Source organism: Suncus etruscus, chromosome 4 (genome assembly GCF_024139225.1).
Source record: "Suncus etruscus isolate mSunEtr1 chromosome 4, mSunEtr1.pri.cur, whole genome shotgun sequence".
NCBI lineage: Eukaryota > Metazoa > Chordata > Mammalia > Eulipotyphla > Soricidae > Suncus > Suncus etruscus.
The window spans coordinates 110,386,075-110,401,452 of NC_064851.1; the positions used below are offsets into that span (position 1 = coordinate 110,386,075).

Genomic DNA, 15,378 nt, shown 5'->3' on the forward strand with positions numbered 1-15,378 from the left:
GTAAAACAAGATAACAAGAGCATCTAAAATTTACATTAGAAAAACTAGAAACCAGAACACTGTCTTCCATAAACATACAGGTAAGTTTCCCAGAAGAGCATTTGGGTAAAAACCGGTCCAAGCTGGAGAGTAGTATATATAAATAACATTTTAACAGCATTGGTGACCTACAGTTATATTACCTTAAAAGTAAGGTCAAGACCAAGAGGTGAACACTAAGGAAAAGGGCGGAGAGAACTTTAAAGGTAAGAAGTATCAGCTTGTTTTTGATTTTTTTTTTCTTTCATTTTTTGGTTTGGGGGCTACATCCAGCATTGCTCAGGGTTTAATTCTGGCTGTGCTCAGGGATCACTCCTAGCAGCTCATGGGACAGTATAGGGATCAAATCCAGCCCCAAGCAAGGCAAAACCCTTAGCTCCTGTACAATCCCTCTGTGCCTTTCAAAGTATGTGCCTTTTAGCACAATTAGAACTAGGGTGTTGAACAGATGTTTAGCGTAACTAAAAAGCAGAGGAACATGAGTAATTTGGAGTCCCAGCTTTTCAGTTCAATGCAAATTATGCAAAGAATTATGAGATTCTGTCACAGCAGGGATGATAGTGCAGATTTCACTTCATAGTCAGAGTACCTTGTTTCTCAATCTTGAGAAACAATCTGAGTGAAATCTAGTGTAATCAGTGATAATTGGTATTGATGGGACTGACCACAGCAGTCAGCAATGGAAACAGCCCCAATTTCCCATTCGCTTTGTTTTTGTAGCTGAGTGTGAGAGCCCTGCATTGAGATGCACCAAGCATTGGGATGTTTTTTCTGCTTAACAAAAGACTCTACACGGGTAGATATGCACTCAAGCCAAGCACAGACAGATAAGAGGTTTCTCTTTCAATTAGGTTTCCATGACAACCAATTAGTAGGTAAAGTTCTTAAAAACTAGCCAGACCCCTTTTGAAATGATGCCAATACAAGGTTATGGGGAAAATTTGCCTCACTGTGAAGCAGGTTTGATATTTTTAGGTTATTGGATTTAAGGAGGTTGTTTTAAATCTTCCCTTCTAAATCAACTTTGCAGATCCCTGTTTCCCCACTATTCCAAAGCCAACTCTGCTCTGTCTGCACCTGAAGTTCTTTATTAGCAACTGATTTGAACAATCTGAAGTTTGTGAGCTTCCTAGGTTTCTCAGCAAAGGCGTTGTGATGAGTTTGACCCTCTTGGCCTTCAAACAGCCCTGGATAAATGCATTACCTTTCCCTACTCCTGCCTGTGATGGGATCTGCTGCTTGTGCCACCTGCATACTTTGAACAAATAGCCCTGAAGTATTAGAGCTCACAAGCATCATCAAAAACTTAACCTGCATCTACTGTGGCAAGGAAGGTATTAAAGGGGGGGAAGGGGGACTTGTGGAATCCACTCCATTCTTTAGATGTGTTAGAAAGGGTCGTGGCACATTTCCCATGGTGAAGCTTTTACCTTCTAAGCTTAAAGAAGCCTTTTAGCCCAGGCTGTGTTTCCTGCCTGGTAAGGAAATATTTCTGGGCTGTAGACAGGAGGTACCACCCTCTTTTCTGTATATGCACATTAATATGTAAGTGACCATCAAGTCTGCAAGAGATTTTGCATTCCAGAACCCATAGGGGCAGAGGGCAGCTCTGTCCTTCTGTCTGCTGCAGCTGAGTGGGGCCAATGCATTACCAGTCCATGCTGGTCATACATAGGACACACTGAGCACTGGGAACCAATGTTCTCAAGGAGCTGGGCATACTATTACTAATTCTTCTCTGACCACTAAAGTCAGGTGCACAGGTTGGTGGTGGTTTGTTTGGTTTTTGTTATTTTTGGTGTTATTTTTTCTTTTTTTTTTTTCTTCTCAGACTTGGAATCAGCAGTGGTTTCTGCCCTTGACTCTGCTCCCCTTCTTACTCTGGCGACACTCATATTCTATTCTAGCCTTTGGCATAACCTGACCCACTTTGTGAACAGTGCAATCTGCTCACTGGCTAACTAAAAATTCTGACACTGTAGTGCCTGCTTTAAACTGAAGTTCCCTTTCCTAAAACAGGAAACTGTGACACTTGATTTTTTTTTCTCGCTTGGCTGCTTCTCTGGTCTCTATCCACACACCCTTTCCTTTATTTAGTGAAAATTAAGTGTTTTGTAGCATGTTTTGTTATGACTCCTGGCAAAGTGACAGACAAGGTAACCTTGACAGAGACAGTGGTGTCACAACAACTAATAAAGCAGTAAATGAGCCCCAATGGTCTCCTATTGCTAAATTAACAGCATTAACAAAAATTCATGCCATTGAGATGAAAACTCTTAATAGCCAATAGCAATCATGGTTCATGTCATTCACGTGGTTTTTTTTACAACTTTGATATCCTCTGCCAACAACGATGACATCTGACATTTAGAAGCATATCCTTCTCCATGGAAAGTGCACTATTCATGGTTGGCTAGTTGTATTCATTCGTTTTAAGAAAAGTTTTTTGACCTTCCATTGCATATCTTCTTCAGATGCTAAGAATGCATCAGCTAGAAAAAAAATAACTTAAATTCTTTGCCTTCATTATTTTATATTTCAGAGGAAAGATAAATGAACAAACATGATAACAGTATTTTAGGGCCATTTGCAAAGAAATCAGTCTGAGAAAAAGAAAATGGGACTAGAAGAGGGTAACTTGACAATTTTAAATGATCACTCATGGAGATGGGTCTGGAGAGATAGCACAGTGGTAGGGCATTTGCTTTGCAAGTGGCTGACCCAGGACAGATGGTGGTTCAAATCCTGGCATTCCATATGGTCCCCTGAGCCTTCCAGGGTCAATTTCTGAGCATAGAGTCAGGAGTAACTCCTGACTGTCACCAGGTGTGACTTCCCCAAAAATGATCACTCATAATCTCATTGGAGAAATAATCGGAGCACATCTCGAAGAATTTCATAGTGATCCATAACTGTGCAAAAAGACTATGACTTCCATTACTTTTCTTTCTTTTTATTTTTTATTTTTTTTGTTTTGTTTTGGGGCCACTACTGGCAGTGCTACTTACTCCTGGCTCTGCTCTGAAAAATCACTTTTGGCCGTGCTTTGAGGACCAAATGGGATGCTAGAATCAAACCTATGTAAGAGCCTTACCCACTGTGCTATCATTCTGACCCCATTACTTTCTAAAACCTCTTTCTGGCTGCTTGTACTTTCTAATCATGATCAGGAGTAAGTGGAAAAATAAAGAGATTTTGGGTGTATCTTTAAAATAAACCAGAGATAAGCTTGTATATTGAATGTTGAGTTTTGGACCTGGATAATTAGAAATATGGTCATACTATCAACTGAGATGACAGTGACTACACTAGGAAAGGGTGAGATAGGAAGAAAAGAGGTTGGTCTTAGATGAATTAAGGCTCAGATATCTATTAAACATGTCAGCAAAGATGTGGGTTAAATAGTTGGATGTGCATCTGGAGTTCTGGAGGTCTACTTTGATATAAACATTTATTTCATGATCAGCATGAAAATAGCTCCAACATTTTTGAAAAATTTTTGTTTCTTCATCTTGTAGTTCATATCCAGTTGTGCTCATGGTTAACTTTTGACTCTGCACTCAGGGATCACTCCTGATGGAACTCAGAGGACCATCGGTGCTGCTGAGGATCAAAATGGTGTCTGTCCCATGCAAAGCAAGAGAATAAAGAGAAGGGGTCTACATACTGAGGTTCAGGGCATTATAACATTATAATACCGGGAAAAAGTGAAGAAATTAGCAAAAGAATGTTAGGTAAAGGGGCTGGAGCAATAGCACAGTGGTAGTGTGTTTGATTTGCACACAGCTGATCCAGGACAAAGAGTGGCTTGAATCCCTGGGTCCCATATGGTCCCCCAAGCCAGGAGCAATTTATGAGTGCATAGCCAGGAATAACCCTGAGCATTACTGGGTGTGGCCAAAAACAAAACAAAAAAACAAACCAAAGCAAAAAAAAAAAAGATGTTGGTTAAGAAAAAAGAAGCAAAGGAGACTTAGACAGTAGTCAGTGAGGTAAGGGAGGCAGAACCAAGCAAGTGGTCTCAAAAGCCAAGGGGAAAGAAAACTTGTCTCAAAGAATAGTACTGTCAAATATTGCTTATGAGATAAAGACCGAGACTTAGACCCACTGGTTTACTAGCCTAGAAATGATTAGAGAAAAGAATTCTGAAAAAGTGTGGGGGCAAAAGTCTGCATGGAATGGATTTAAGAGGAAATAGGAGGAGAGGAACTAGAGGTATTCTGAAGACTATGATGTAAAGGTCACTATAGAAATGGTACTTGAATATAAATAGAATCCAGAATGATTTAAAGATGGGATGTGTTAAGTATTTATGGGAAAATTACAGTAGAGAGTAATTCTGTTTGTACTGACTATTAAAATTTCCTTAGCAACGTAGGAATTAAGGTCAGCAACTGAGAAAAAAGTTCTATGTAGCCAGTTAATAACTTAATCGAGTTTTATATGACCCTGATACCATAACTCTTGTTTCATCACTCTTGGGGAAAGGCCAAAGGTCTCACGCAAAATGCGTGCCTAGTTCCATCCTACAGACACAAAAAAAAAAAATTGTAAAATCTCATTGTGTTACAGGGGCACAATATCTTAATTACTTTCATCACCTTAATGCTTACCAATTGATGGTGTTAACTGTACTAAAAGTTTGCATTTGCCAATATAATATTCCTGGGTTATAAAGATCAAATCTTTCTCTAATTTTTAAAATTTTACTCAATAAATTCTGAAGACACAGTCAATATTCCAGGGAAGTTTATGAACTACTGTTCACAGATCAATAACAAGAATAAGTTTTCTGCTACCTGGTGAAGTGTTGAAGTTAAAATAAAGGGAGGATATAATCTCTTCTTTTCACATGTATATAGTTCCTAGTAATAACATATATCTACCTGGGAAACAGTTCATGTTAAGGCTTTCTCCTTTTATATCTAGCCAAGTTTTTAACCATCAATATCTGAGTACCATCTTGATTTAGGGTTTGTCTCTGACTTATACTTCTCCCTAAAAAAATCTCATTGGAGGTAATAACTATGTTGTTGAATGAATGTCCTGAGAGATTCATACAATGCCAGTTCAGTTAACATGGGTAGGCTGAGCAAGTCTATCTGCCTTTCCCTCCAACAACTCAATAGGGTTCAAAAAATTGGGTTCATTGCCTGATAAACGATCACTTTTATGTTACCTTTCCCAAGACTTCTAGAAAAAAATATCACTAACTTTCTTCCTCCTGCCTCTTATTTTCTAATTGTCTGCAAAGAAATCAGTTTAAAATACAAGATTAAATGTTCTCATGATTGCCAATTAGGATAGTTACCAGCAGCTCTGAAGGAAACCTCCAGAAGTTTGGGAGGATAGGTGAGAGAGAGAGGGTGGGGAGAGAGGAGAGAGGAAATAAGAGAGAGGAGGGAAGGAAGAAGAGAGAGGGAGAGAGAGAGAGGGAGAGAGAGAGAATGAGAGAGAGAGAGAGAGAGAGAGAGAGAGAGAGAGAGAGAGAGAGAGAGAGAGAGAGCAGAGTCTTGCAAATGCTTTATCTCAGGCCCTAATGGACCAGCAGGTCTGCTCTGGTCTTTACCCTGGAATACCCAAGAACTGCCAGGCTCTCCTTATAGTAGGGCAGTTATTCGTTACAGGGAGTTATGTCCCATTCCAACTACTATTGGAAGGCTTGTCCTCACCCCTTAAAGGTACATTGATTAATTCTCTTTTTTATTTAAGTTTTAAATTTTATTTTTATAATATCTTTATTCAAGCACCACGATTAAAACATGTTTATAGTTGAGTTTCAATCATAAGCCTTCACCCCCTTCACCATTGCAACCTTTCCTTTCCACCATCAATGCCTCCCTGCTTAATTCCCTTAAATACATCAACAGAAAATCTTTAGGGCATGGTTTAGGAAAGAATATATACATTTATATTTTAGCAACTAGAAGGTTCTAGCTTTTATTTCAGCTATTTACTTAGAACTTAAATAGTTGTTTAAAAATACCCATTCTAAGACTTAATTTTGGTTTTGAGAGCTATGAGACCTAAAGATTATCTTTTTATTGACTTGTTTTTCAGACTAGTTATCCCAAGTCACCCAACTCCCAACATACTCTTATTTCTAAAATAATCAGCTCTGGATAAAATACTAAGGGCACAATAAAATATCAATTTATGATTTACCCTCTCAAACACCTCTAAATCTTCATCTGATTTTGAAGATTATTTTAGGAAAAGATTCTGTGATGTTTTGTTGCACTTATTGGAGAACTATTGTATATGTCTTGGCAAGACTTCTACAATAAAACCTAGATTTACAATATATTCATGTATCCTACTGTTGAATCAGGGTTATTACCCTTTGTACAAGATTCAGCTGCCTGGACAAATTCAAACATTAATTTCCACAAGCTATAACTATATACAATTGCCTGCTCTATATTTGACTTCCTCACACTGACCCTTATAATCTTGTTACAATATTATTTGAACATTTCATCCTTTTTTCCCCCTAAAATAGAGAAGAAAATGTCCTTAGCCACAATTTTAAATATGATTGAGAAGAGTTCACCTTCCCATTTTCAAGTGGTTTAATAATATGAAATTGTCAAAACAACGTATATCTTCAGAGATAGTACATATTTATTGTGGTGATTATCATTTATCCTGCCTATCCATGGGTGAAGGAGGAAGATGAACTTTTCAGAACAAAATAAGACTTCCATAGATAAATGCTTTATTCTAGTGCAGTTACATATTTTCCCTGCAGAGGAAAAAAAAATATATATCAAACTTTCTCTGTGTCTCCTTTTCCTCTCTCTATGCCTTACCCTCCTAACACAATCTCATTTTGATCAAGAGCTCACTTATCTGTCAATTTAAACTATGAAAAAAATCCAATTTTAGGATGCCCTTTAAGCACCAAAATAGAGGCCTTTAGGTCCATACATCAAAACATCATATTTCAAGCACTCATCCAGAGGGCTAAACACTTTGTACATAATCTGAGGGCACCAAATCAATTCAAACCTTTCATAAGGAAATAGAATCCCTTAGATAAATAGGTCTGATGAGCGAGCTCTGATCTGGAAGTAAAAGGAACGAACAATTATGAGAACATTACTGTGGCAAGCACTAAAGTAAGAGTTGTCTATATCCTCTGATCTAATCATGACCAAAACCCAAGGCTGTATCTTTATCTACAGATAAGGAAGTAAAAAAGAAGTTAGAATTGTACATCAAGATAGATGTTCTTTTTCTATATCATACTGAAGGTGACAATTTAATTAAGAGCTATAACTGTGGTCCTAGAAAAATACCCTCCCTTACTTTTCTCATCTGTAAGACTCATCTGTTCTATCTTGGTTCCATGATACCATGTACAAATTAAATGCCAATGGTAACGACCCTGAGTTATATTACCTGTATCCCTTAACAAAGTAAGGAAGCATATATAGCATGTTTTAGAGAATCATGAAATTCCTGTGGGTTTCAAGGGATAAGTTTCTAGTAATTACAAAATGAACCTGTGAGGACTAGCTAATTCCTTCACATAATGGCAATAAAATGAGCAATTTTCCACCCAACAAAATGGGAAAGGTGGGTGAAAAACTTTCATGTGGCTTCATGGAAGAGGGATTTTCATCTAACAAACACAATAAAATATACATACTCAATGAAAGGTACCAAACTGAACTTTTTTTTTCCTTCTTAATAAGTCTGCACTAGTCAGAATTTTGATTATGCTTATCTATTCAGACATTCACGTTTCTACTGAAATGACTACTTATAAATGGTAACATATCTTTCATGTTTTGTGAAGGATTAAAAACATGCAAAGTACACATTGATTTCACTACAATACTGTACCTACCCTAACAATTAAAAACAGAAAGTTGACTTCCCATAGCTCATTAACCAGCCATGTTCATACATATTCTAAATATTGTTTCTTACCATAAGGTTCTACAAGCTCCAGTGGAGTTTTATGCAATGTGATCACACAGTTGCATAATTTGATGCTGACAAGGCAGTGGATCAAAACTCAGAAAAGTAATGCAGTGCATATCTGACTAGCAGATGCTGGGATCTTTCATGACGAGACTTCTTCAAATTGAGGATCAGTTTTCACAAGGAGACAAGCATTTTATTGTGTTATTTATGAATTTTAAACGGGGACAATGAGAAGTATGAATTACAGTGTGTTTTCTGTAAATGTTAAACTGGAACAAAGAAAGCTCTATGGCTAATAGCACCTTGTTCTGACTGCCATAGCTATTGGGGGTAGTGTTTTGAGGGTTGCTTCCTTGAGACCAATGTTCATCTAGCGTTGAAATATTTCTTTTAAATGCTTAGTGAATATTCTTTACATTCATCTTTGCATAGTTTCCGGTTTACTTCAGTGGCTTTTGATGATAAGCATATATAATGCAGAAAGACGCTGATATAATACGTAAACCTGAAACATCTATGAGTTCTAAACCAATGTTACTTGAATTAGAAAAAATATATTTAGAATGTAATTGTTTATAAACCTTGCTTGTGAAAACGAATGATGTTTTAACACAGTAATAAAAGCATTTAAATAGGTTTAATTCTCAGGTATAAATGCTAGGAAATATGGTCAGTCTGTAATAGTAATGATTGACTCAGGTCCTAGCATGTTTTGGTAAAATTTACAGTAGCATCACTTTAAAATGCAAAAACCTTCATAATTACAAAATTTTAAGTTTTTGTGATCAGCTTTTTCTGGTGTTGGAACCTGGGTAGGCTGTGTGCAAGGCGAATGCTCTACATGCTGTTCTATCACTCTGGTCCCTCTTTGACCTTTTGAAATCAGCTTTCCATTGGAGAGCAAAAAGGCTAACAACTACAACAAACAAACGTGTAGCAAAAGGAAAGAAATGGGGGGGGGGGAATCCCACAAATCACACTCCACCCACCCTTGCAATAAAATTCACTTCTGGGTTTGTTATGGACTATCAGAAGACTGTCTGTACAAACACCTTGCTAATGGGTCACATGAGATGTGGCATAATTCGGGGTGGGGGTGGTCACTCTAGTGGTGCTAGAATCAAACCTGGAGCTTCATTACACAGAGCAAGTGCCCTAGCACTTGGCCTATCTTCCGGCAAAATGAGACAGGCAGGTGATGGGGCATCAGAACAGTTCCATCCTCAGGAACCTCAGGGACCCAAACAATGGAAAACTAGGGACTCAGCAGGTAACCTCTGGCTGCTAGTTACTGGAAATGGAGCTTTGGCCCCACTTTCCCCTCCTGCAGAATCAATCTGGCCCTCACTCTGGAGAACAAGGTCCATGGGAGAGGATCACCTGATTGTCCTTTCCAAGGGCTCAGGCCCCAGACCTGAGTCTGTGAATCTGAGAGGCCAATTCCACCCTAGGAACAGTGGAGGAGGCGGAGCCTCGAGCCACGCCCCCTAGTGTTGCCTAGGAGACCAAGGGAGTGTCTGTCCTGGGTAGCAGTGCCTCCTCTGGCCCAGTGGACTGAGCTTCCAGAGATGGAGACTTCAAATCTAAGCTCAGCAGAGTCCAAGGAAGAGAAGATCCTGGGCTACTGCAGCTATTTCTTCTTCCTGGCTGTCCTTTTTGACGTGGTGGGCATCTCCCTGATGGTGGCAGGTGTCTTCTCGGCCGAGCGCTACTGGGACATGCTGCTTTACCTGGGCGCCTGCTTCTACTTCATGAGCCTACTCTGGTGGATGTGCTGGTTCAGCGGCAACATCAAGGTGGTCCCCGACAACCCCAGTAATACATGTATGGCCGTCGAGTTTTTCATCATCCTGGTGAACACCGTCAGCCAGTTGCTCAGCTTCGAACAGAAGCCCAGAACCAGTTTCTCATCCACCTTGTCTAGCGTCTCACTGGTACCATACACGCAGAGCTCGAGTTTCTACAAACAGGCTTTCAAGGGCCAGGGCAATATGAAGAACCTACACGGGCTGTGGAAAAAGGTGCACAAATACGCCACTGAAGATGTGGATGACAAGGCCAAGTGCCAGCGAAAACATCTTGTACCCTGGCACGTAGAGCACGGGAGAGTACAGTCCTGGTTTACAAAGCGTCTTAAATTCCATTCTGGCAAGGTGGCCGTGCAGTCTCCTTCTCCAACCCCGCAGAGCTCTCAGCTCCTGCACTCCAGTCAGAGTTCAGTGAACATTTCCACAAGCCCTTCTCTGAGTTCTGCTCTTCCAGAACCAAGCCTGGCATATGAAGCTCCTCGGAGTCCTGGGAACTCCCACAGCATACCCTTGCTCTATGCGGCCCGCCCTCCTCTGCACAGCCTGCCTTCCACGAGTTATCCTGTCTTTCTGCAGGACCCATCTCTGGAAGCTCCACAGAAATAACTCAGAGCTCTTCCTGCTCCAGAGTCAGCTCTTCCACCCTCTGGCCCTGAAGAACCATGACCCAGGCAGGCCTGTGAACCCCAATCTAGCTAGGACCACTTCTTCATGAAGTTCCACCTTGAGACCTCCCACCTTAATACAGTCACACTGGTGTCCTCAAGGGACTAACCATCTCCTTTTTTTTTTTGTCCACCACATCTGTAGAAAAAGCGGCTTAGGGCAAAAGATAACTCAGAAACCTGAGGCCCCTATGCTGCCAACGTAGAAGCCAATGTCCCAGGTTTCCTGGGCCCGGTTCTCCCAAAGTCAGGAGACAAGTGTTTCCATCTCTGTTCCACCAAACCTGATGAGAGCCTTTGGCTGCTGGCAGAGGGGCTCTAAAGTCAGCACCTTCCTCATTAGAGCAGAACAAAACCAGTGGAAATTAAAAATCTGAGACCTTATCTTGCATCATTCCCTGGGTTCCAGGTCCTAGCAGGTTTTTTGGTGACCTACTAGGCCACAAAAGCATAATTTGTGCAAGTGAAGTAACTGGCTTTGTCCTACAAAGACTAAATCTGTTGGGACTTCTTGCAGGGCTCTGATGGAAGATGGTCATATAGGCTTTACCGGCTTCAACCAGATCGTGTCCATGCTGGTTGCTTTTCTTTTAGGTGTGATAGGGTGGTGTGGGTAGTGAGGAAGCATTTCAATCCTTCCAGTACTCTAGGATATGGGATCCAGGTTTTTGTTTTATTTTGCTGTTGCTGTTAGAACACTAGTCCCACAAGATGGTCTCTGGAAATATAGCTCTGTAGTCAAATAAATTAAAAAAACTTTTGCATGCAGAATTCCCTTATTGGAAATGTGAAATATAAACCCATATATTAAAGGTGCATGGAAAAATTTTAGTAAAAAATGTAAGTAAAATATTTGTTAATGCTAAGTATTAACTAATCACAAATCAAATGCAATTGATTTTGACTTTTTAAAGAAAATAACTTATGAACATATATGTATTATTAATGAGTTTTACATATATTTCTTTTAATTCTCATTATACTATTATGCAAGTGAGAAAAAAGGGGGGGGGCTAGAGATAGTAAGTAGTTTGGGCCTATATATATACAGAAATCTACTGATTTCCTAAATACACTTTCACTCACTGTGTTTGCACTAAGGTACTAATTTTTTTTTTTTTTGGAGGGTAGTCAGGTGTTTGGACCATACGTGGCTGTCCTCCTCAACCAGGGTTTACTCCTGGCTCTGTGCTCAGGGTTTACTTCACTGGAGCTCTGGACCTATAAACTACTAGAGTGTGTAAGGCAAACACCTTACCCTTTCTCTGGTCCCTAAAACAAACAGACAAACAAAAAACCCGACATATTTCTTGAATTTTTTGTGTTTTTTTTTTCACACAGATTGAACAGTGGTACTATCTGACAAAAGTTTTAATAGCTAGTTCATATAGGATGTGATTTTATTTATTTATTTATTTATTTATTTGTTTTTTTGGGGTCACATCTGGCAGCACTCAGAAGTCACTCCTGGCTCTATGCTCAGAAATAGCAACTGGCAGGTTCTGGGGACTATATGGGATGCCAGGATTCAAACCACTGTTCTTCTGCATGCAAGGCAAACTCCTTACCTCCATGCTGTCTCTCCGGCCCTATAGGATGTTATTTTAAATGAATAATTTAGGAGGGGACAACACACATGACAGAGCTTAGGACATGCTCTTGACTCTGCCCTCAGGGATCACTCCTGTCACTCTTGGCAATGCTTAGAGTACATATGGGATGCTGGGGATAGAAACGACCCTCTGCATGAAGGTTAGCATGCAATACACATGTGCTATTGCTCTTACATGCATTATCCTATCTTACTGAAGCTGTGGTGCAAGAGGTAGGGCATTTGCCTTGCATGCAGCTGACCTAGGACAGACTGAAGCTCAATCTCCTAACATCCCATATGGTCCCCCAAGACAGGAGCTATTTCTGAGCGCATAGCCAAGAGTAACCCCTGAGAGTCACCAGGTGTGCCCCGCCACCAAAAAATAAACTTTACGAAGAGCTGTATAAATTCCAGATTGCTTTTCAAATTCAATTTCCACATAATTATATTCCTATTCCCAATCACATCACAAAGACCTCTTCTGGTATTCAATATATGTCGAGTTGTCAAACACAAGTGAGGGGCTTTTAAGTTGTGTGGAAAAGCTTTTAAATAGTACTCAAATGTATGTCAATAATTGCCCAAACATTAGTGAAGCATTTATGCTGTATTATTGGCTTACTTTCCATTGTCCAATCTAACCTTAAGAAGTGAGACATAATTTGGAGACAATGCTCAAATGCGGTTGGAAAATTGAACAAAAAATACAAAATAAAAAAAACCATGGTCTTACTTTCCTAGTCAATAAATAACCACTATTACATGATGAGCAGCAATCTGGTATTCTTAAGGTTCTATTAGCCACTTTTTTACTGAGCCTTGTATAACAGAGAGGAGTGTTGACTTTGGAGTTCGAATGAAGGGAGTAGAAATCATGGTAGACTCCTTTTTATATCATGTTAGCTTCTTTGTTTTTGGTTTGGGGGCCAGACGTAGGAGTAACTCAGGAGTTAATTCTGGCCGTGTTTTTTGTGGTTGATATGGGATGCTGGGGACCTGCCTTATACAAGGCAAACACCTTACCCACTGTACTCTCTCCAGTCCCCATGTAACCTCCTTAAATTCACCTTCAAACTCACAGTCCTCACCTGTTCAGCTGCATTAATCTTTAATTATAGTGTTTTTAATTTTTCTCATAAATAAACAAATTGTAAAAGTTCTTCTAAAGTGTTATGGGCTTTTGAAGATGATCTTAAAAGGAAATCTTTTTGCCCTCAATATTAGTGAGAGGAGATGTCTTTAAAACATTAAGATGGATTCTCACAGCAGAAACATTTTATCATCACCTCTCCTGGAACTAGCATATAACATAGCATGAAATAAATTATTGTTGAATGATGGGAATTCTGACATTAATAAAGATATTCATGATCTTTTCACTGCCAGGTCCTTTTGCCTAGGCTTCTGAAAGAAGGATCATCTCTAGTCTTCCTAGTCCTTCTACCCTTGAACCTTAGTCAGCTACCACAAGGAAGCATAAACAATCTATTCTGCTTTTCCTCTCCAGTCATATTTTTTCATCCCAGGAAAAGTTATCTTCTCAAAGTGTAAATGAATCTCATATGCTATAAAGAAGTGTTAATGTGAAACTTCACTGAAAATTCATATCAAGCCCCTAATAATGTTTATATATTTTATACCTATATGAAACTATATGTCTAGCTCTTATCCACCAATCTAGTGGTTTTCAAACTTTTTTAAAGCCTATTTTACAACTGTAGCACCCAAAATTAAAAATCCCAGAATCCCTCTCCATCTCAGTCGTTGGGGTTTCCTTCTCACCCTTTCAATCTCAGCTTTTCTTTACTTCTCAGGGAAACATTCCCTGACTTGCCTGTGTGTTCTATAGATTCGAAGAACTATCAATTTGTATTTAAATTCCTGCAGAATGAATGCCTATGGAACTTCCCAACTAAAGTGCAGACTCTAGAAGGGGAAACATTTGGGTTTTTTGGCTCTCCAGGTGATTTGAGTATTCAAAAATTTGAAAGATTTTTTTTTTAAATCAGCATTCAAAAGCCATCTCTAAGCTGTCTTGCAACAATTTCGAGAAACACTTATAATAAAAGTATAGGTGTGGAGAACTTCCTGCCATATAATGTCAAATTTTGAAAAGTGAAAGGAAATGGAAAACTTAGGTTCTGCACTTTTGAAATACATTTTCAGATTAAGCATCTCATTTCTTTTGAGTTGTAAGCATATGTTAATTTCATAGCAGGCAACTTATTCTTCCAGGACCAAAGCACAGTACAATATTGCAGGAACCAAGAAATACAATCATCCCACATCTCAAAGGGGCTTTTAAAGCAGGAAGGTTTAATCAGAATATTTTTAGTACGTTTTAAATTCGTACCAAATGAACAACACACCTGCAAAGTATGCTTGAGTGGTAAGAAGCTGTGTTACAATTCACTTTAAAAAAGAAGTAAGTCCACCTAAGAGAATCAAAACTGGGTTTTCACACGCCCCTTCTTTAAATGGCAATATTGAGGGGAGGGTGCTCATGCTAAATTTCCTATGAGCAGAGAAAAGAATGGCATGTTCTTCTTTAGAAAGAATTTATACATTAACTGTCATGCTGTAATCAACTGTAGAATATTAAACAGGTGAGCACTTAGAATTTAGTGCAAAAAAACCTATTGTCTGTTTTTGTTTTATTTTGGTTTTTTTTTTTTGGAGCCACATCCGGTGACGCTCAGGGGTTATGAGCATCCTGGCTATGAGCTGCTGGCTTGGGACACCATATGGAACGATGGGGAAATCGAATTGCGTCCTAGATCAAGCCGCGTGCAAGGCAAACGCCCTACCGCTGCGCCACCGCGCCGACCCCCAAAACCTATTATCTTGAAACGTAAAATAACATTGGGGGGCGTGACCCAAACAACTAAAACAAAACAAAAAAAGATTCCTCTAGGGCAGGGCCACAAAATGTTGTACGGAGGGCCGAAAACGGCCCGCGGGCCGCGAGTTTGAGACCCCTGCTGCAAAGTAAGGGAACCTATAAATCCAAGCAAAAGGATGCCAGTACGGACCTTGCTGAGAGCTTTCGTCCATTTTCCCTAGTAGACAAGCCCCATAGCAAAGTTACAGAGACAGCTCACCTGGGCAGAAGACACCATCGCGGACGCTGGGAGAGGCACCACCGGCCGGGCCAGGCTTTGCAGAGCGCTTCCCCGCACCTCCGTCACTGCTTGACCCGGGAGGACCCGAGCGCGAATTTTCTCTCCATTTAGGGTACAGCCAGGCCCTTCCACCATTTTCCAAACCGGGCACTTTGGAACGCAAGTGGGAGGAACCTGCAGAGAAACTTGGCGCAAATGATCGATCCTCTACGTGG

The 15,378-nt window shown here is 39.9% G+C and overlaps 1 protein-coding gene across 1 annotated transcript in view; it reads right to left on the reverse strand.

The window, feature by feature from the left end:
• NEIL3 (nei like DNA glycosylase 3) overlaps positions 1-15,298 on the reverse strand; it is a 45,879-nt gene extending 30,581 nt beyond the window's left edge. The window contains exon 1 of the mRNA XM_049771297.1: positions 15,143-15,298. Coding sequence (XP_049627254.1) covers positions 15,143-15,298 — 156 coding nt within the window. The remainder of the gene's footprint in view (positions 1-15,142) is intronic.
• Positions 15,299-15,378: the final 80 nt, after the last annotated feature.